Source organism: Oncorhynchus keta, unplaced genomic scaffold, assembly GCF_023373465.1.
Source record: "Oncorhynchus keta strain PuntledgeMale-10-30-2019 unplaced genomic scaffold, Oket_V2 Un_contig_20584_pilon_pilon, whole genome shotgun sequence".
Taxonomy (NCBI): domain Eukaryota; kingdom Metazoa; phylum Chordata; class Actinopteri; order Salmoniformes; family Salmonidae; genus Oncorhynchus; species Oncorhynchus keta.
This window is the reverse complement of record NW_026282093.1, coordinates 57,900-81,132: the sequence shown is the minus strand read 5'-3', so window position 1 is coordinate 81,132 and position 23,233 is coordinate 57,900. Positions and strand designations below refer to the sequence as shown.

At 46.5% G+C, this 23,233-nt stretch overlaps 1 protein-coding gene and 1 long non-coding RNA gene across 2 annotated transcripts in view; both read right to left on the bottom strand.

Annotated features, from left to right (window-relative positions):
• Positions 1-22,147, bottom strand: part of LOC127920799 (pleckstrin homology domain-containing family O member 1-like) — a 36,538-nt gene extending 14,391 nt beyond the window's left edge. Inside the window, exons 1-2 of the mRNA XM_052504815.1 lie at positions 21,577-22,147; positions 20,761-20,907 (exon numbers count right to left, since the gene is read on the bottom strand). Of these exons, the coding sequence (XP_052360775.1) occupies positions 20,761-20,907; positions 21,577-21,603 (174 nt within the window). The 5' untranslated portion in view covers positions 21,604-22,147. The remainder of the gene's footprint in view (positions 1-20,760; positions 20,908-21,576) is intronic.
• Positions 7,198-9,716, bottom strand: LOC127920800 (uncharacterized). Its single transcript, XR_008107434.1, has 3 exons — positions 7,837-9,716; positions 7,571-7,740; positions 7,198-7,485 (listed from the first exon to the last, which is right to left on the bottom strand). It is a non-coding gene; the product is annotated as an uncharacterized LOC127920800 (long non-coding RNA).
• Positions 22,148-23,233: the final 1,086 nt, after the last annotated feature.

Sequence of the window (23,233 nt, the reverse complement as noted above, 5' to 3'; positions counted from 1 at the left end):
AGGAGAAGCCTATCTGATGTAGCCTCAACTGAGCCAGAACCTGAGCTGGACTCTGCTCACGTGATGCGTCACAAGTAGGCGATAACCAAACAGTGTGTTTGTTAAGCTTGGAGCCCATATCTGCTCGCCAAGGAACATGGAGAACACATTGTCCCCTCGTCAAGCTTGGTTTGGACTCTTTTGTGAAGGAGGCCCTGTTTCAAGACCAGCCATTAAACTCCAGAGGTGGAAAAACAACAAGCACTGTGTTCGGTGGCCCTGATACCTGCCTAGGAAGAAACGGATATCAAAACGCCATCTTGTCCGGCTTTGTTGGAGGCTCTTTGTAGCATTCAGCTATTCCAAGGCTTGGCCCTGGCTATACATAGACCCTCAACGAGAAGGAGAAACCCAAGTGCTCGCCACACAAAAGATGCCGGTGCTAATTTTGGCTGAGGACGTGTTGTGCCGACAAAACTACGGGGGACTTTTTCCGTTGCGGATTGGGGGGGTGTGGGGAATAATGAACAACTCTTATGTATTGCATTGAGATTAAAGGAGGGTCATCCCTTTTCAACATAACACTTTCCAAAAGGATGAGGCCCCTACAAAATATCCCCCAATGATACTGATGAATAAAAACAGCATAATGTGGATCTCTCTCCTACCACTCATGATCATATATATGATACATGTTTTCCAGTGGTATAAAGTATATCTGTGAGGTCACAAGCAGGCCTGAAACACATCTGATTATGTATCATGTAACCACTAATCACCATCCCCAGTTTCACCAAAGTGCAGCCAATACCCTATAATCACTCATAGGGTGAGTTCCCTTCAGGTTAAAGGGCCAGTGTTTGGGTTGAAAAAACTGAATTCCCTGCATCTTGACTGTATATGATGGAATCATGCATTTTCCCTCTGTGTATTTACAAGCATTATTCCACATAATATATAACAATATATGCCACTGAGCAGAAGCTTTTATCCAGAGTGACTTACAGATGTCCCCAAGAAAGGAACCCACTGGCCTGGTGTTACAAGCTACTGATAGAGTTACAGAGGATCACCTCATGGTACTGGGTGGAGGTGGAGCCTATGAGGCTAGCCCTGTAATTGGTGCATTCATCTCCCCAGGGGAACATTATAGTACCCTGTATAGGTGTTGTTGTATTTTTTATATTCTAATCCCAGGAGAATCCTGATTTCAACCAACACCTGATGCAAGACTAATCTTCACTGAAAGAGTGATCAATCGAGGATGATGACAGTGACGATGTGTATTCATGGTATCATCGCCTCTAAAAGGTAGGGACCCTTTAAGCTCTCTGGCCCAGTGTCTATGTAAATCATGGTTTATGAGGACACACACATGGATTCTGTTTCATACCAGCTGCCTCCAGGGGAGATTCTCTAGAACAGGTTTTCCCAAACTGGGGTATGCAATGCTGTCGGGGGTACGCCAAATAAAACTGTGATTCACATTTTTAAAAGTATATTTATGTGATTCACATTTTCAAACAGTGAATCACATTTTAAAAAGTATATTTATGTGATTCACATTTTCAAACAGTGATTCACATTTTAAAAAGTATATTTATGTGATTCACATTTTCAAACAGTGATTCACATTTTTAAAAGTATATTTATGTGATTCACATTTTCAAACAGTGATTCACATTTTTAAAAGTATATCTATGTGATTCACATTTTCAAACCGTGATTCACATTTTTAAAAGTATATTTATGTGATTCACATTTTCAAACAGTGATTCACATTTTAAAAAGTATATTTATGTGATTCACATTTTCAAACAGTCTCATGGGGATTCCACTAACAGTCAGTATGTAGCCAAACGTAGCTGCTGCTCATTCCGTTTGCTCCAAAAATGGATATATGGTTAAAAAAAGTAAGACCCGTGTCCATAGAGACACATAGCAGCTCTACTGGGAGTACTGCTACTACCAGCAGTACTACACCTGCACCTGTCGACAACACAAGTTGTTCTGCTTCCACGAGCACATCCAACACTAGCATCAGTAATTCTAGGGACAGGGACGTTGGTCCATCGAAGAGGCACAAATATGATGCCACAGTGTGTTATATGTGCAAAAGTACCATCTCACAACTCGATGAAACCTTCACTCTTGCGCAGACATATAGAAACAAAACATGCCAATTAGAAAAATAAGCCACAGAAGGTTTTTGAGCGAGAATTAAGACGACTTTCGAGTAGTAAGACATGACAAATTTCCAGCGCCGACAGAGATGGCCGCCTCGCTTCGCGTTCCTAGGAAACTATGCAGTTTTTTGTTTTTTTACGTGTTATTTCTTACATTGGTACCCCAGGTCATCTTAGGTTTCATTACATACAGTCGAGAATAACTATTTTATCTACTGCATTTACATTTACATTTAAGTCATTTAGCAGACGCTCTTATCCAGAGCGACTTATCTTGCCTATGCCGCTCTGTACCATCACTCATTCATATATCTTTAACTTCTTGCGTCGAGCCATCCCGGATCCGGTATCGTGACTACAGCCTCAAGCTCATTACCATAACGCAACGTTAACTATTCATGAAAATCACAATGAAATTAAATTAATCTATTTGCTCTCAAGCTTAGCCTCTCAAGCTTAGCCTTTTGATAACAACAACAACTGTCATCTCAGATTTTCAAAATATGCTTCTCAACCATTGCAAAACAAGCATTTGTGTAACAGTATTGATGGCTAACGTAGCATTTAGCGTAGCATTTAGAGTTAGCATTCAGCATGCAACATTTTCCACAAAAACCATAAAACCATTCAAATAAAATCATTTACCTTTGAAGAACTTCAGATGTTTTCAATGAGGAGATTCTCAGATAGCAAATGTTCAGTTTTTCCTGAAAGATTATTTGTTTAGGACAAATCGCTCCGTTTTCTGCGTCACGTTTAGCTACGAAAAAAAACCCTGTATCCAGGATTGTGTAAATCTATCAGCAAGCTCATTAATAAGTCATTAATTAATGATATACATTAATAAATTATGAGCATTCAGGCACTATAACGTGAATCCACACACTCTCAATCTCCCTTCTCCAGAAAGGTCAGATCACCAGAAGGTATACAGTATGGGCACATGTCATTAGAGTTGCATGGAGTAGCGTTGGGAGGCTATCAGTGAGGTGGGAGGAATGGGAGCATGGAGTAGTGTTGGGTGGGAGGGATGGGAGCATGGAGTAGCGTTGGGAGGCTATCAGTGAGGTGGGAGGGATGGGAGCATGGAGTAGCGTTGGGAGGCTATCAGTGAGGTGGGAGGGATGGGAGCATGGAGTACTGTTGGGAGGCTATCAGTGAGGTGGGAGGGATGGGAGCATGGAGTAGCGTTGGGAGGCTATCAGTGAGGTGGGAGGGATGGGAGCATGGAGTACTGTTGGGAGGCTATCAGTGAGGTGGGAGGGATGGGAGCATGGAGTAGTGTTGGGGTGGGAGGGATGGGAGCATGGAGTAGCGTTGGGAGGCTATCAGTGAGGTGGGAGGGATGGGAGCATGGAGTACTGTTGGGTGGGAGGGATGGGAGCATGGAGTAGCGTTGGGAGGCTATCAGGGAGGTGGGAGGGATGGGAGCATGGAGTACTGTTGGGAGGCTATCAGTGAGGTGGGAGGGATGGGAGCATGGAGTAGTGTTGGGAGGCTATCAGTGAGGTCGGAGGGATGGGAGCATGGAGTAGCGTTGGGAGGCTATCAGTGAGGTGGGAGGGATGGGAGCATGGAGTAGTGTTGGGAGGCTATCAGGGAGGTGGGAGGGATGGGAGCATGGAGTAGTGTTGGGAGGCTATCAGGGAGGTGGGAGGGATGGGAGCATGGAGTAGTGTTGGGAGGCTATCAGGGAGGTGGGAGGGATGGGAGCGTGGAGTAGTGTTGGGAGGCTATCAGTGAGGTGGGAGGAATGGGAGCATGGAGTAGTGTTGGGTGGGAGGGATGGGAGCATGGAGTAGCGTTGGGAGGCTATCAGTGAGGTGGGAGGGATGGGAGCATTGAGTACTGTTGGGAGGCTATCAGTGAGGTGGGAGGGATGGGAGCATGGACGTTGGGAGGCTATCAGTGAGGTGGGAGGGATGGGAGCATGGAGTAGCGTTGGGAGGCTATCAGGGAGGTGGGAGGGATGGGAGCATGGAGTACTGTTGGGAGGCTATCAGTGAGGTGGGAGGGATGGGAGCATGGAGTAGTGTTGGGAGGCTATCAGTGAGGTCGGAGGGATGGGAGCATGGAGTAGCGTTGGGAGGCTATCAGTGAGGTGGGAGGGATGGGAGCATGGAGTAGTGTTGGGAGGCTATCAGGGAGGTGGGAGGGATGGGAGCATGGCAACATGCACTATTGATATCAAAGATACAGAAATAGCCTCAGAAACACCCCCTGTGCCCCCTCCCATGCTCCCATAGCCACGACTTGGCAGCGGTCTCTGGCTCTGGTTCTACAGAGGAACAGGTGAGGACAGGGAGGGAGGCAGGGGGCGGGAGAGCCAACCGTTGACTGTGGTTTTGAAGAGAAAAACACAGCTGCTCCAGAAAAAAACATCTAATGTTTGGAGAACTCCCTTGTTTCAGAGGCAGAATGGGATGAGACGCCACGTGAGCACAGAGAAATGACCAGCGTGACAGATTAGTTTCCTCAGGGCTTGAAAAGGAAAAGCAGTATAGAACCCACGAGGCTGACTTCCATCTCTCTTTATCTCCCTCACTCTCTCTTTCTTTCTCCTTTGTCAGGTTAGGATATTGACCAATGCCCACTCCCAGCTCTTACTGAGTTTAGGACAAACTAAAGGAATGAAAGCAAAAAAAAATGCTTTTCAGCTCTCTGTCCATGTTGTGTGGTGTTCTGTATTCACTGTGTTAGGAACAAACCTAATTCTGCCTTAAAAAATGAAGGGAATTTTCAACACACTTTCATCATGTTCAAGTGTTAATAACTCCCAACACCTCAGTTTCTAATAGACAGTATGTCTATATAAATACACTGAGAAGTGTGCCAGCATGATCCATTCTGTGTCTACATTATGTTAATAACTCCCAACACCTCAGTTTCTAATAGACAGTATGTCTATATAAATACACTGAGAAGTGTGCCAGCACGATCCATTCTGTGTCTACATTATGTTAATAACTCCCAACACCTCAGTTTCTAATAGACAGTATGTCTATATAAATACACTGAGAAGTGTGCCAGCATGATCCATTCTGTGTCTACATTATGTTAATAACTCCCAACACCTCAGTTTCTAATAGACAGTATGTCTATATAAATACACTGAGAAGTGCGGCAGCACGATCCATTCTGTGTCTACATGATGTGAGAAAACAAATGTCATCCTACATCAGCAGTATGAGTCACCGTGTTCATGTGAGTCACAGCCCCTCTCCATCAGTGTGGATCAACTGAGTGATGGCTTCTCAGACACGGTGCTCATACCAGGTGAGGTTCCTAAAGCCATGCCTGGACTGAAAACTGCCACTAGCCTCGTCGACCCCATCACATCAGTGTTTGCAGAGATGAAGGTAGTGGGTGAAAGCATTAGAAGGAAAACTCCCCTGAGCCTATTGAGATGCTAGGTGGAACCATCTCTACACAGCTTCACCCATCCAGTCCATGCAGATCTTTACCACATAATATAAGGAAAACTCCCCTGAGCCTATTGAGATGCTAGGTGGAACCATCTCTATACAGCTTCACCCATCCAGTCCATGCAGATCTTTACCACATAATAGAAGGAAAACTCCCCTGAGCCTATTGAGATGCTAGGTGGAACCATCTCTATACAGCTTCACCCATCCAGTCCATGCAGATCTTTACCACACAATAGAAGGAAAACTCCCCTGAGCCTATTGAGATGCTAGGTGGAACCATCTCTATACAGCTTCACCCATCCAGTCCATGCAGATCTTTACCACACAATAGAAGGAAAACTCCCCTGAGCCTATTGAGATGCTAGGTGGAACCATCTCTATACAGCTTCACCCATCCAGTCCATGCAGATCTTTACCACACAATAGAAGGAAAACTCCCCTGAGCCTATTGAGATGCTAGGTGGAACCATCTCTATACAGCTTCACCCATCCAGTCCATGCAGATCTTTACCACACAATAGAAGGAAAACTCCCCTGAGCCTATTGAGATGCTAGGTGGAACCATCTCTATACAGCTTCACCCATCCAGTCCATGCAGATCTTTACCACATAATAGAAGTAGATAATTGTCAGTGTCATTCCACAGCCAAGTGACACCAACTTGTAGCAACAAGTAACACATTCACAAAAGTAGAGGAAGTGTATTCTCACATGTAGACGGACATAACAAGCCCTTGTCTCTACGGTTGACTCTTGTACTACTTCCTTTAAAAAACAGTGGTTGAGGGCATTCTACTAGGTGGTAGAGAATCTTGGTCTCCCCACATAACACTGTTTTGTCACTTCAGTCGTGTAGGTCTCAGGAGAACTCAGCCAGTTAGTGACAGACACAGACAGGGTGATGAAGGTTCATATGATTATGGTGTCAAAAGCCATAAACACTCTCTGACAGTATTGAATGAATTGTTTATAATTCATAAATCACCTCAACCTTTATTTCAGTTGGGGGCTACTAACACCGAAGGGAGTGAGTAGTAGATTAGGCTACTGATCATGGTGAGAACCTGACCCTCTGATTGTAACCCTAATTATGAGTCTTAATGCAAATAGTGAGGTGAGATTTGGTCCCGTAGTCTCACCATGAGGAAGTGGAATGGACACATAGGGAGCCGTTGCCGTGGTTCTAGAACTAGACGTCAACACCTTTTTATTGATTTGTTCATTCAAAGTGTGAAGCCTGTCTGAACCAAGCCATGCAAATAACCTGTGTCATATTTAGAGAGCAACTTCAGGGGAACGCACCTGCTCCTCTTTGGCTAAGCTCAGTTGGAGATTACAATAGCAGGTAATGATGGTCCTCTCCAAACGCAACCCTTCTCACCCACACAGGAACACACTGTTTGATGTGCCACTGTGATAAATCTGGTCATACACTGACATACATGAGGAAACAATTGGCTAATGGCAACGCTGGTAAACACTTGGGTTGGTTCCATTGTTTCACTGCTGTATAGTAGTGAAATGTATAAGTGGTGCTGTTCAATAGGAGGACCTGCAGGGCCTAACAGGATCCCTTACAGGGATGAGTCAGATGCAGCTGACAGGGAGTCATAACATACTGGAAGTATTTCTACTGTACGTGTGAGATCATTCTGATATCATCTAATGCTGGGCCTCTAATTCGACCTGTTACAATCCTTTCTTCTAATCATCATCATCCCACACTTCCCATCAATCTGAAATTGAAATTCACTTTACAAGCTTTTTTTCTGTTTGGCTCATTACTCTGGCCATGCTTATCCATTACCTACTGCACCAGCCTGTTGTGTTGGAACCAACGGAGTCATGGTGTGGGAAACACCGCTCTTACTCTGGCCATGCTTATCCATTACCTACTGCACCAGCCTGTTGTGTTGGAACCAACGGAGTCATGGTGTGGGAAACACCACTCTTACTCTGGCCATGCTTATCCATTACCTACTGCACCAGCCTGTTGTGTTGGAACCAACGGAGTCATGGTGTGGGAAACACCGCTCTTACTCTGGCCATGCTTATCCATTACCTACTGCACCAGCCTGTTGTGTTGGAACCAACGGAGTCATGGTGTGGGAAACACCGCTCTTACTCTGGCCATGCTTATCCATTACCTACTGCACCAGCCTGTTGTTGGAACCAACGGAGTCATGGTGTGGGAAACACATGGTGTGGGAAACGCTCTTACTCTGGCCATGCTTATCCATTACCTACTGCACCAGCCTGTTGTGTTGGAACCAACGGAGTCATGGTGTGGGAAACACCGCTCTTACTCTGGCCATGCTTATCCATTACCTACTGCACCAGCCTGTTGTGTTGGAACCAACGGAGTCATGGTGTGGGAAACACCGCTCTTACTCTGGCCATGCTTATCCATTACCTACTGCACCAGCCTGTTGTGTTGGAACCAACGGAGTCATGGTGTGGGAAACACCGCTCTTACTCTGGCCATGCTTATCCATTACCTACTGCACCAGCCTGTTGTGTTGGAACCAACGGAGTCATGGTGTGGGAAACACCGCTCTTACTCTGGCCTACTTTATATCATAACTGTTTCTGCAGCAAAACATTCTGAGCTACAACTATTCATCTCCCATCCAACCTCGTTTTGATCTTGACAACAACATTCTGAGTGTATATGTGAGATGTGTCCCATCTAGGCAGGAGCCTTCAAACTCTTCTCCATATTCCAACCCCCCACAAACCCTTTTTCATTGAAAGATAATTTAGTCTTGTTACATTGCTCTTACCACAACTCCCCCAGTCAGTGGATAACATGTGAGTTGACATAGCAGTTCAGCAAGGCTGGAGTGGGACCGAAATACATTCAAATGAGAAAAAGAGGACTGAGCGTTTCCAGCCGTTTGACTCCATCATCCTCCCTGCCAGAGTTGAATGACCCTGATGCAAACGCTAAAAGTCCAGCAGCACTGGAATCAGGCCGTTTGGACCACTGCTTTAATGGGTCATGCCCTCCTCCACCCTGTCTTCTAGAACACGTGGAACACCTAGGCATCGAGGTGTCACTATAAACTAGCCTTTGCTATCCACTTTTAAAATGGAAGGCTCCTCATTTGTGTTCATCCTTGACTCAATACCAGTCCCCTAAACAGTCTGCTGGATTCAACAACCCTGCATCTTTGTAACAAGGGGTGAGTCCAAAATGCACAAGCAGCACAACCAGAACAGCAGAGCAGAGATCTGGGCGGCAGGCAGCCTAGCGATTATAGTGTTAGGGCAGTAAGAAAAGTCCCGGGTTTGAATCCCTGAGCCGATGAGGTGAAAAATCTGTTGATGTTCCCTTAAGCAAGGCACTTAACCCTAATTGCTCCAAAGGTCACCGCTGATAATGGCTGACCCTGGCCGTGACCCCACTCTCCGAGGGTGTCTCAGGGGAGGTGGGATATGCAAAAATACACTTCCAATTCCCACAGGTCTATAATACCCACTTGGACATGTGTGAAATAGGACACATACAAGCCCCCACCAAACTATTATTATTACCAGACACAGAGGGGTTTCTGTTCATCTCATTCACACCTTGAGTGCAGCCCATGATTACGTTCAGCATGGCATCTTTCCGGAGGGGGGACTTATGGTCTGCCCCGTGCCAGGCTTTGGAGACATTCTATAGGTTGGCATGGAAACTAGCAGCCCATCCTCATCTAACCCACTATTCCCCTCACCCTCCTGATGGGCAGCTGGAGGCTCACTAGCACGGACCCACCACTCGCATTCAGAACACAGAGGGAGAGAGAGGGGAGGTAGAGGTAGACAGAGAGGGAAGGGAGGTAGAGGTAGACAGAGAGGGAAGGGAGATAGAGGTAGAGTTAGCGAGAGTGCAGAGAGAGAGAGAAGAGAGAGAGAGCAGAGATAGAGAGATAGCAGAGAGAGAGCAGAGATAGAGAGATAGCAGAGAGAAAGCAGAGAGAGAAAGCAGAGAGAGAGCAGAGAGAGAACAGAGAGAGAAAGCAGAGAGAGAGAGAACAGAGAGAGAGAGCAGAGATAGAGAGATAGCAGAGAGAAAGCAGAGAGAGAAAGCAGAGAGAGAGAGAACAGAGAGAGAGAGCAGAGATAGAGAGATAGCACAGAGAGAGCAGAGATAGAGAGATAGCAGAGAGAAAGCAGAGAGAGAGCAGAGAGAGAGAAAGCAGAGAGAGAGCAGAGAGAGAGAGAGCAGAGAGAGAGCAGAGATAGAGAGATAGCAGAGAGAGAGCAGAGATAGAGAGATAGCAGAGAGAAAGCAGAGATAGAGAGCGCAGAGAGAGCAGAGACAGGGAGAGCAGAGAGAGTGAGAGCAGAGATAGAGAGAGCAGCGAGAAGCAGAGATAGAGAGAGAAAGCAGAGAGAGAGCAGAGAGAGAAAGAGAGAGAGAGCAGAGAGAGAGAACAGAGAGAGCAGAGATAGAGAGATGGCAGAGATAGAGAGAGAGCAGAGATAGAGAGATAGCAGAGAGAAAGCAGAGATAGAGAGCGCAGAGAGAGCAGAGATAGGGAGAGCAGAGAGAGTGAGAGCAGAGAGAAGCAGAGATAGAGAGAGAAAGCACAGAGAGAGCAGAGAGAGAAAGAAAGCAGAGAGAGAGCAGAGAGAGAGAACAGAGAGAGAGAGCAGAGATAGAGAGATGGCAGAGATAGAGAGATAGCAGAGATAGAGAGAGAGAGCAGAGATAGAGAGAGAGGCCTGGGGATTAAACAATAATCCAGATTGAATTACCACTGTCCAATCTAAGAGAGAGAGACAGAGAGAGAAATGGAGAAGAAGACAAACAGTTGTCAATAGACAATGTTGGCCTTACTCACTACATGAGAAAGACACTTGCATGGTTTGCGTTGTGTGTTTGTGTGCACATTGTTTGTGTCATTGCTATGCTATAACACTAAAAGGCCCACTCCCAATGACACACTTTCCCCAGCGTGCTATAGCCTGGCATGAGAACCCAGAGCTGACCCCCAGCGTGCTATACCCTGGCATGAGAAGCCAGAGCTGACCCCCAGCGTGCTATAGCCTGGCATGAGAACCCAGAGCTGACCCCCAGCGTGCTATAGCCTGGCATGAGAAGCCAGAGCTGACCCCCAGCGTGCTATAGCCTGGCATGAGAAGCCAGAGCTGACCCCCAGCGTGCTATAGCCTGGCATGAGAAGCCAGAGCTGACCCCCAGCGTGCTATAGCCTGGCATGAGAAGCCAGAGCTGACCCCAGCGTGCTATAGCCTGGCATGAGAAGCCAGAGCTGACCCCCAGCGTGCTATAGCCTGGCATGAGAAGCCAGAGCTGACCCCCAGCGTGCTATAGCCTGGCATGAGAAGCCAGAGCTGACCCCCAGCGTGCTATAGCCTGGCATGAGAAGCCAGAGCTGACCCCCAGCGTGCTATAGCCTGGCATGAGAAGCCAGAGCTGACCCCCAGCGTGCTATAGCCTGGCATGAGAAGCCAGAGCTGACCCCCAGCGTGCTATAGCCTGGCATGAGAAGCCAGAGCTGACCCCCAGCGTGCTATAGCCTGGCATGAGAAGCCAGAGCTGACCCCCAGCGTGCTATAGCCTGGCATGAGAAGACAGAGCTGACCCCCAGCGTGCTATAGCCTGGCATGAGAAGACAGAGCTGACCCCCAGCGTGCTATAGCCTGGCATGAGAAGACAGAGCTGACCCCCAGCGTGCTATAGCCTGGCATGAGAAGACCGAGCTGACCCCCAGCGTGCTATAGCCTGGCATGAGAAGCCAGAGCTGACCCCAGCGTGCTATAGCCTGGCATGAGAAGCCAGAGCTGACCCCCAGCGTGCATTTGGCAAAACCCAGAGCTGTGCTTTGCTATCCTGGCATGAGAACCTGAGCTGACCCCCCGTGCTATAGCCTGGCATGAGCATCAGAGCTGACCCCCAGCGTGCTATAGCCTGGCATGAAAGACAGAGCTGACCCCCAGCGTGCTATAGCCTGGCATGAGAAGCCAGAGCTGACCCCCAGCGTGTTATAGCCTGGCATGAGAAGCCAGAGCTGACCCCCAGCGTGCTATAGCCTGGCATGAGAAGCCAGAGCTGACCCCCAGCTGTGCTATAGCCTGGCATGAGAAGCCAGAGCTGACCCCCAGCGTGCTATAGCCAGAGCTGACCCCAGTGGCATGAGAAGCCAGAGCTGACCCCCAGCGTGCTATAGCCTGGCAAAAGCAGACGATCCCCAGCGTGCTATAGCCTGGCATGAGAAGCCAGAGCTGACCCCCCCCGTGCTATAGCCTGGCATGAGAACCAGAGCTGACCCCCAGCGTGCTATAGCCTGGCATGAGAACCAGAGCTGACCCCCAGCCTGCTATAGCCTGGCATGAGAAGCCTGAGCTGACCCCCAGTGTGCTATAGCCTGGCATGAGAAGCCAGAGCTGACCCCCAGCGTGCTATAGCCTGGCATGAGAAGCCAGAGCTGACCCCCAGCGTGCTATAGCCTGGCATGAGAAGCCAGAGCTGACCCCCAGCGTGCTATAGCCTAGCATGAGAAGCCCGAGCTGACCCCCAGCGTGCTATAGCCTGGCATGAGAAGCCAGAGCTGACCCCCAGCGTGCTATAGCCTGGCACGAGAACCCAGAGCTGACCCGCAGCGTGCTATAGCCTGGCATGAGAAGACAGAGCTGACCCCCAGCGTGCTATAGCCTGGCATGAGAAGACAGAGCTGACCCCCAGCTTGCCTGGCATGAGAAGACAGAGCTGACCCCCAGCTTGCCTGGCATGAGAAGCCAGAGCTGACCCCCAGCGTGCTATAGCCTGGCATGAGAAGACAGAGCTGACCCCCAGCTTGCTATAGCCTGGCATGAGAAGACAGAGCTGACCCCCAGCTTGCCTGGCATGAGAAGACAGAGCTGACCCCCAGCTTGCCTGGCATGAGAAGACAGAGCTGACCCCCAGCGTGCTATAGCCTGGCATGAGAAGACAGACAGTTGGCAAACACTAGCGAGCAATACACAAAGAAGTGCATTTCAAAAAGAAGTGTGCTTTGTTCTGTCCCTGTTCTCTGTCCCCCCCTTCGTCCCTCCCTCCTCCATTGCATCATTCCCTTTAGACAAACAGAAAACATATCTCCTCCCCTTCAGGACAAAGCCAAGGCTAACGGACTGCTTGGGGTAAGCCTATGTTTTAATTCAAATGTAAGAAGCTAAATCTTGATGTGCCTCAACACTGAATGAATCACTGAGCAGGTTGCTAGAATGGTTTCATTGAAGAAAAGCTGTGGTTGTGAAGTGAAATCCACCCGTTCTGGGACTGATCAGGCTCATCTAAAATTCAAACAGACGATCGTTCTCACGCTACTTTCCCTCATACCATCCCCTTGACTGACTCAATAAGAACAGGTCCAGGAAGAGAAACTAGTGCAAAGAAACACTGCAGCCTTTAGTTAGGAAGTCTGATGATACCAATGAGGAAGCAGAAAGTATAGTGTGGGGCTGTGGGCTGAAAACGCTCTCAAAATGGATCTAGTGCTTAGCAGTGTTGAGAAGACAAACTGGATGGGAGCCTGTAGCACATGCTCCCCTTCAAGATAGCAAATCATGTGCAGAGCGTTTCAGAAACCCACTGGGCAATGAGGTTATCGGCTTAAGTGAAAGCACACTGCCAGACATGACTTGATAACTCACAAATCAAACAAAAGAGGTGTGTGTGCAACCCAATGGACTAAGACCTCATCAACCCAATAGAATAAGACCTCATCAAGCCAATAGAATAAGACCTCATCAAGCCAATAGAATAAGACCTCACCAACCCAATAGAATAAGACCTCATCAAGCCAATAGAATAAGACCTCATCAAGCCAATAGAATAAGACCTCACCAACCCAATAGAATAAGACCTCATCAACCCAATAGAATAAGACCTCATCAAGCCAATAGAATAAGACCTCATCAACCCAATAGAATAAGACCTCATCAAGCCAATAGAATAAGACCTCATCAAGCCAATAGAATAAGACCTCATCAAGCCAATAGAATAAGACCTCATCAAGCCAATAGAATAAGACCTCATCAAGCCAATAGAATAAGACCTCATCAAGCCAATAGAATAAGACCTCATCAACCCAATAGAATAAGACCTCATCAAGCCAATAGAATAAGACCTCATCAAGCCAATAGAATAAGACCTCATCAAGCCAATAGAATAAGACCTCATCAAGCCAATAGAATAAGACCTCATCAAGCCAATAGAACAAGACCTCATCAAGCCAATAGTTGTTGTGTTGTTTGATGCAAGAAACCATAATGCATCATTATTCACATACCATTATTACGGAGAATCAGACAAATTATGCTCCCCTCTGCCTAATGGCCACAACACTGCCCCTTTAAGACAAAGAAAAGCTCCTTTCCTGACCCGCTTTTCAAAATGCAAAGCTTTTGTGCTTTGTAGGAAGCAATAACTCCCCCCATTGATGACTACAAATGATCTAAAACTGGACTATTAACTCACTAACTAGCAAAGGATTTGAACAAATCTCCAAATGTGCACACGTCGGTAGATGTAGCTCTCGCTTTGATCTCAAAACAAGCTCATCTACTGATGAACGCTCATGCTGTAAAAACAGTCCAGTTCAATGTGAATGGCACAGATCCTTATATGGATTGATCTATTTGCATATAGGCCTACTGCAGCTCTGATTGGTTTTGGGGCACCGGTGTGTGTAGAGTACGGGCCTGAGTCGTGCTTGTCAATGCAATAGAATCCTACTCTGATGCGTTCTGCCTACAACAAAATCTCTTGCATAGTTAGTTTTGAATACTAAATCTTGCATTGTTCATGTTTCGGTATGTTGCATTGAAAGTGGCTAATATTACATTTATTCGATCACAATTCCCACAGTAAAAGGAAACGTAGATAGTGTTATCTCTAGAAAGTTGAGTTAAGTTCAATTTCATGCTTCTCTGCGCAGGCTGATACTTCTTCAACGCAGCAGCCCCAGGGAGCTGCTAGAGGGAACATTGCTAAGGACCTATCATGGTCCAAACACACCAACACTGTCGTGAAGAGGACACAACAACGCCTATTCTGTCTCAGGAGGCTGAAAAGACTTGGCATGGGAGCACAGATCCTCAGATAGTTCTACAGCTGCACCAACAAGAGCATCCATCGCCGCTGGTATGGTAACTGCTCTGCATCCGACAACAAGGCACTAAAGAGGGTAGTGCTTATGGCCCAGTACATCACTGGGGCCGAGCTCCCTGCCATCCAGGACCTCTACACCAGGTGGTGTCAGAGGAAGGCCCTAAAAATGGTCTAAGTCCCCAGCCACCCAAGTCATAGACTGTTCTCTCCGCTACCGCACGGCAAGCAGTACCAGGGCGCCAAGTCTAGATCTAAGAGGCTTCTAAACAGCTTCTACCCTCAAGCCATAAGACTGCTGAACAGTTAATAAAATGGCCACCCGGACTATTGACATTTACCGCCTTTTATTATTGTTTATTCACATGTTTTGCACTGAATCTTTTGCACAGGCTCCATGTACACTCACTGGCTCCATGTACACTCACTGGCTCCATGTACACTCACTGGCTCCATGTACACTCACAGGCTCCATGTACACTCACTGGCTCCATGTACACTCACAGGCTCCATGTACACTCACAGGCTCCATGTACACTCACTGGCTCCATGTACACTCACTGGCTCCATGTACACTCACAGGCTCCATGTACACTCACAGGCTCCATGTACACTCACTGGCTCCATGTACACTCACTGGCTCCATGTACACTCACAGGCTCCATGTACACTCACTGGCTCCATGTACACTCACAGGCTCCATGTACACTCACAGGCTCCATGTACACTCACTGGACTCTACACACACACTCACTGGCTCCATGTACACTCACTGGCTCTATGTACACTCACAGGCTCCATGTACACTCACTGGACTCTAACCACACACTCACAGGCTCCATGTATACTCACAGGCTCCATGTACACTCACAGGCTCCATGTACACTCACTGGCTCCATGTACTCTGGCTCCATGTACACACAGGCTCCACACTCACTGGCTCCATGTACACTCACTGGCTCCATGTACACTCACTGGCTCCATGGCTCCATGTACACTCACAGGCTCCATGTACACTCACTGGACTCTAACCACACACTCACAGGCTCCATGTATACTCACAGGCTCCATGTACACTCACTGGCTCTCTATGCACACTCACTGGCTCCATGTACACTCACAGGCTCCATGTACACTCACTGGCTCTATGTACACTCACAGGCTCCATGTACACTCACAGGCTCCATGTACACTCACTGGCTCCACACTCACAGGCTCCATGTACACTCACAGGCTCCATGTACACTCACTGGACTCTATGTACACTCACAGGCTCCATGTACACTCACAGGCTCCATGTACACTCACTGGACTCTAAACACACACTCACTGGCTCCATGTACACTCACTGGCTCTATGTACACTCACAGGCTCCATGTACACTCACTGGACTCTAACCACACACTCACAGGCTCCATGTACACTCACAGGCTCCATGTACACTCACTGGCTCTATGTACACTCACTGACTCCATGTACACACACACACTCACTGGCTCCATGTACACTCACAGGCTCCATGTACACTCACACTCATGTACACTCACAGGCTCCATGTACACTCACAGGCTCCATGTACACTCACTGTACACTCTCCACACACTCACACTCCATGTATACTCACAGGCTCCATGTACACTCACTGGCATGTACACTCACTCACACACTCTATGGCACACACACATGTACACAACACACACACACACACACACACACACACACACACACTCCACACACACACACACACACACTCACACACACACACACACACACACACACACACACACACACACACACACACACACACACACACACACACATATAGACACACACACACACACACACACACACACACAAAACACATACACACATGCATATTGACGCCACACATACACATACATTCCTTCACACTCTTCACATACACTGCTGTTACTCTCTGTTTATTTTCTATGCATAGTCACTTTCTCCTACCTACATGAACACATTACCTCAATGACCTTGACTAACCTGTACCCCTGCACATTGACTCGGTACCGGTACCCCGTTCTATATAACCACTTCATTGTTCTTTTATTGTCTTACTCTTTTTCATTTAGTTATTTTGCACATTTTTCTTACTTACTTTTTGAAAACTTTGAATTGTTGGCTTGTAAGTATGCATTTCGTGGTTGTATTCAATGTGACAAATAACATTTGATTTGATAAACAGGGACTAAAGTTTATTGTTGTGTGCTGGTGTTAACTAGGCTATTGTCTTTTGCACAAGTGCTCTTAAAATCCCTCCAAGTCTTGTAGAAGGTTATGCGGTCAGTTTCTGAGAGGAAGTACTGTTTGGTGCTCTGACCAATAACCCTCTAACACACAAAGCAGAACAGAGACAAAGACTGTTTCAAAATACCCCACAGGGAAGAAACCTCTTCCTTATTTGGGCAAAGAACAACACTCAGAAGAAGGAACTAATTCAGTCAATATGTCCCTGGCTCATATCTGCCAGTTAGTTGTCTCTTTGGTTGAGGACAGTATAAGCATCATAGTGAATTGGGAAACGGGAATGTGGTTAGGTGTGTAAAAAGTGTAATGAAACACACCAGACATCATAGTGAAAGTAGACAGAGACTGAATCAGAACATGACAGATGTCAGGCTGGAACAGGTTGGTCAGCGAGGTGAAATCAGAGCTCTCCCACTTGCCAGAGCTCACTCCTCACAGCTGTCCCAACTACGGGGAGGCTTTTCCTCTCAGATCTCCATGAAACCTGACCTCATGCCCGCACTCTTGACAAATAATGCTGGGTTGACATTTGGCCCTAAAACCCACTTGAAAAGTCGAGGAAGGCACTTTCTTTGTTGACCATAGACTTTAGACCTACCTGCTAGCCACTTGATATGGACCCAAGCTACTTGTTGCACAGGGTCATCAGTTACAGATCTGAAAGAATAGGATTTGGCAAACCTGTTGGCTGTATAGAGTTCCAGCCATATTGTTTACAGCCATCAGTCTATAAAGACCCTTGGAAAGGTGTAGGGAAAGGGGGCTAGCAGGTTGATTACAGACGGGACCTGTGACTCATGCTCCCTCCATGGTAAACATCTCTCTCAGGACTACTGACACTTAATAAGTCATGACAGTCAACTCAAGTGAAGGCTTGGTGGATGAATATAAGAGCTGCACTGACGTCACCCACCTTAACATGCCGCATGACAGAATGTCAATGGGAAATGATCATTAATTCACCATTTTATCTGACAATGATAAAAGCTAATGTTCTATCTGGTGGGGTTTCCAAAGGGAAGCTGTCCTTTGCCCTTGTCTCCTAAGGTTCGTTTTTTGGGGTACTTAGCTCTGGGTGGTTTTATTTATCATTCTGTGACAAATGACTGAAAAGGGCACTACATTGATAAGCTTGGTGACCTCTTCAAGTGACCAAAACCCTGGAAGGGATTTCTTTGCCACATATGCATTGATATTCAACTCTCAAAGGTTAGTTTCCCTCAAAGATGTGATTATGTTAGGATTGATTAGATCACAGTTTGGAATCTCCAGTGTCTGTCAGATTCCACTGTGATCCCTGGAGTTCTGTTTACAACTGGAGTAAGGTGTTAAAGTGGTCCCTTAGAAGCTGCCAACACATCCTCCTGTAAGCTTCAGTGTCTGTCAGATTCCACTGTGATCCCTGGAGTTCTGTTTACAACTGGAGTAAGGTGTTAAAGTGGTCCCTTAGAAGCTGCCAACACATCCTCCTGTAAGCTTCAGCTGAGCTTGGCAGAATACTAATACCCTGCAACTCTAAAGCAAGCCCAGCAAGAGAACTGTCAGTGCCCGATCGCAGTGTGTGTGTGTGTGTGTGTGTGTGTGTGTGTGTGTGTGTGTGTGTGTGTGTGTGTGTGTGTGTGTGTGTGTGTGTGTGTGTGTGTGTGCGTGCGTGCGTGCGTGTGTGTGTGCGTGCGTGCGTGCGTACATGTGCGTTTGTATTAAATTCCCTGTAACTCTCAGCTAAGCGGTTTAAAACTGCCTCTGCCTTGTATCAAGCACCACATTGACTCTGACTATGTGGCTCATTATTGCTTCTGTTTAATATCTGGAGCAATCACCCTGCCACATCACAGGCTGGCTCTGTCACTATGGTTACCACAACATTCATTAAGGCCTTAATATTGCAACATCACAACCATGCGGGTGCTGTTGTGCTATCTCGTAGCTATACCTGGAGCACGCTCTCTGTTCTCAGTGAGCCTGACCACAGCAGTTACTGCGCGCCTTATTACCATCTAGGGTTATCTCTCCGACAACTCCTTCTGTCATAAGGCTAGACCAATGTGCTAGAGGTCTCTGGAGACTTCCTACCTCTATTAATAAACACTCTATGAGCACAGATTTGAGATGGGGATACTTTCTAATCTTCTGTCAAGCTGTTTTGCTGTGGACAACTAACAGGAGTAATGAATCAGACTTCAGCCATTCAGAGCACTCTAACTGACGTCTGACTGCAATGATAACAGACACTGTAGGTCAAAGAACTGAAGTATAGTGTAGAGCAGACATACAGTGGAGTTTTTTCATCTATAATGTTGGGTATCCAGTGAGGTGGAAGGTGTGCTGCAGCTCAGGTTTGTTGCTGACAGGGAGAGAGAGAGAGAGAGAGAGAGAGAGGAGAGAGAGAGAGAGACAGAGAGAGAGAGAGAGAGAGAGAGAGACAGAGAGAGAGACAGAGAGAGAGACAGAGAGAGAGACTCATAGAGAGACAGAGAGAGAGAGAGAGGAGAAGAGAGAGAGAGACAGAGAGAGAGAGACAGAGAGAGAGAGACAGAGAGAGAGAGACAGAGAGAGAGACTCATAGAGAGACAGAGAGAGAGAGGAGAGAGAGAGAGAGAGAGAGAGAGAGAGAGAGAGAGAGAGGGAGAGAGAGAGAGAGGAGAGAGAGAGAGAGAGAGGTTTGAGAGACAGAGAGAGAGAGAGAGAGAGAGAGACAGAGAGACAGAGAGAGAGAGAGACAGAGAGAGAGAGACAGAGACAGAGAGAGAGAGAGAGAGAGAGACTCATAGAGAGACAGAGAGAGAGAGACAGAGAGAGAGACAGAGAGAGAGAGACAGAGAGACAGAGAGAGAGATACTCATAGAGAGACAGAGAGAGAGAGACAGAGAGAGACAGAGAGAGAGAGAGAGAGAGAGAGAGAGAGAGAGAGAGAGAGAGAGAGAGAGACAGAGAGAGAGAGACTCATAGAGAGACAGAGAGAGAGAGACAGAGAGAGAGACAGAGAGAGAGAGACTCATAGAGAGACAGAGAGAGAGAGAGAGAGATGAGAGAGAGAGAGACAGAGAGACAGAGAGAGAAGGAGAGAGAGAGAAGGAGAGAGAGAGACTCAGAGAGACACAGAGAGAAAGAGAGAGAGAGATAGAAGGAGAGAGAGAGACAGAGAGAGAGAAGGAGAGGAAGAGACACAGAAAGAAAGACAGACAGGGAGAGGGACAGGGAGAGGGACAGGGAGAGGAACGGGGAGAGGGACAGGGAGAGGGACAGGGAGAGGGACAGGGACAGACAGGGAGAGGGACAGACAGACAGGGAGAGGGAGAGGGAGAGAGAATGAGAGAGAGAGGGAAAAAGACAGAACTCGTTGGCTCACCAGCCCCAGAGGGATGATAGATGAGGCTTGGCGGGAGGATACAGAGATTTATGTGAAGCCTTAAGTGAACCTGAACACACACACACAAATACACACACACAAAGCTTTTGGAGCTGCTGATATGGTCCATCAGTCTGAGTGGATCCAGAACAGAAGAGAGCACGTCTAGGGTATCTCTTGAGACTGCTACATGGCCACATGTTTAAACACATCCATATACTTACTGTATGTTGTCACTGGAAATACTGTCATTTATAAACCACGGTATGATGTCATAAAGTAGCCTATATTTCAACGTGTTGATGCTCAACAAGGACTATTATAATGTACTCCAAAATTAGTGTATAAGATGTGCTGGTTCTGTTTGCATTTGAAAAGTAAAAAAATATATACGTGTTCAATGCTCCAAAAAATGTCAAGGTGTGTAAATGAAGAGGCGTCACTTACCTCTTTCTCTGAGATGTAAAGTTGGTCCCCTTTGAGTATTACAAAACGATTTTTCCAGATCTCCCTAAATATCCCTTTGCCACAGAACTTGCGAATCCAACCGATTTTGTCTGGCTGCGTGTTGTGCTGGTTTGTGTCCTGCGGGCCCTGCATATTCAACGAAAGCAACAAAGTAGCAGTTAAGACATGAAATTGCCAGAGCACCTCGTTTAGATTCGAAAGGGGGACTGAACAGACAAGAAAAAGAGGAGAGTCTTTTTGTGAGGCGACTCAGTCCCCTGTCATTTCCTTTGTCATGTAGATGCTGTCACATTCCTTGCGCGCACCGTTTTTCTTGGGCTAGTGTTTTTGTCACCATCTTATGGTCTCAGTTAGGCTACACCGACCACGTTAGATAATAGCATTCCAAAAATAAAGCTCGTTTTAAAATGATTCCGTTATACATAAAAAGAGCACTCCCTAAAAACGTTTGTCTTTCACAGCATCCACAACAAGCATTACATCAACACTTTTAAACTCTACATTGCTAGATCTCCTGTCAAATATAATTGTGTTAATCAAGTTAAGATAGTGGGGGACATTCTCCAGTTAGACAATGAATAAATAAAGCAAATCAGCATCACTTTGGAGTTTGGACTGAGACTTGGCTATAAAGTAACAGAGTCAGTAACGTATCAAGTAGCATTGACGTGTTTATTAAATACAACACTCGTTACACTGTAGCTTGTTGTTACATTCTCTGGAATAGCAGCTAACCAGAAACCCGTTATTACATTGTAGCTGAAGTGATCATCACTTGCATCGTTTCGACCTTACCCGTTTAGCTGAATTGTTTTTCTTCATTGTGAAGGATAGGACTGTCGATGACTATCCCCGAATTCACTCAGTTATAAATCCGCAATTTTGTACAACAGGCTGGTGCCAAGAATGGCCGTAAATTCTGGACACGGGGTGTATATGCCCGTGACGCTCGAAAGCCGCCAGTAGCCTATGTCTTGCTCCTTTCCTCGCCGACTCCCTAGGCTGGAACACTTCAATTTTCTCCCTCTCTATTCCTTTGTAGATATAACTGAATGCGGTTGGTCGAGCTACGCTCTCGCATGCTCTGAACACTGAACTGGACTGGTAGTGTCTAGTTACGCGGATGAGTCCGTTTCATTGCCTCCCTATTGAGTCCCCCTCCCTCTCCCTCTCCCTCTCCTCTCTTCTCCGAGGCTTTGGTTATTAGAGAGCATGCAGCTGGGAGACTGGATAGCCTTCTCCCCCGCTCTGTAACTCGATGGCTCAATCTCTCTAAACCCCAAGCTGCAGGGCTACGGAGTCATGATATCATCACAGAAAATAAGGAATGAAGGCACGAGATTCGTGTGAAAGACGCAAATATGAAAATTATAGGCTGTAGAAAGTGGGGATGTGTGGGAGGGGGTGTTAGTCTACAAGTACAGTGATGTCTAGAAAATGTTAAATTGCACTCTCTAACTTTTGTATGATTTCAACCGGAAGTGATGCTCAAGAGCCAAAAGTGGTCCCCTTTTTTTGTGTACAATGTCATCAAATTGTGTTCGAAGTCATCCATTTCATATATGTTACATCCTGTTCAATTGGTATATGTTACAAATTAAATTCGTAATATACTATATCTTACAAAGTTGATGTGTTTAAGACCCTGGAGGGCATCTTTAATAATGTTGTGATGTTCAAATGACCCTCAAGATCTCACAGAAAATCAATAAGACTAGAAAATGATAGGAAGATAGAATATAGGTGTGGGCTATGGGGTGGAAAATGTTATACCTGTGATGTAATAGTCAGTCTCATTAACAACAAAACAGCCACTTGCTGTTTACAACCTTTGCTGACCCTCTTAGGTTTCCAAGAATATCTGAGGAAGCTTATCCCTTAAGCCCCCTTTCCACTTTCACACGCTCTCGATGTTGTAAAACAGAAAGGATAGGACTACACCAATATGAATAAACCAGATTGTTGTGCCTGAAATATGTTTTTCTCCAGTGTCTTCTCAATGCCATTATTTTAATTTCTCCCTAAAACAAATATTTTAATAAAACTGAATTACTTTTGAAATTACACTTAACAAGGTAAATCACATATCCAAATATTTGTCAGCATGTTACAAGCAAAAATTAAAGCAGGAAGCACCAGTGACTAGATCAATAAAAAAGTGTCAGATGAAGCAGATGCTAAACTACTGGACTGTTTTTCTAGCACAGACTGGAATATGTTCTGGGATTCCTCCGATGGCATTGAAGAGTACACCACATCAGTCACTGGCTTCATCAACACTATGATGTCATCCACACAGTGCCTGTACATACATACCCCAACCAGAAGCCATGGATTACAGGCAACATCCGCACTGAGCTAAAGGCTAGAGCTGCCACTTTCAAGGAGCGGAACTCTAACCCGGAAGCTTATAAGAAATTCCGCTATGCCCTCCAATGAACCATCAAACTAT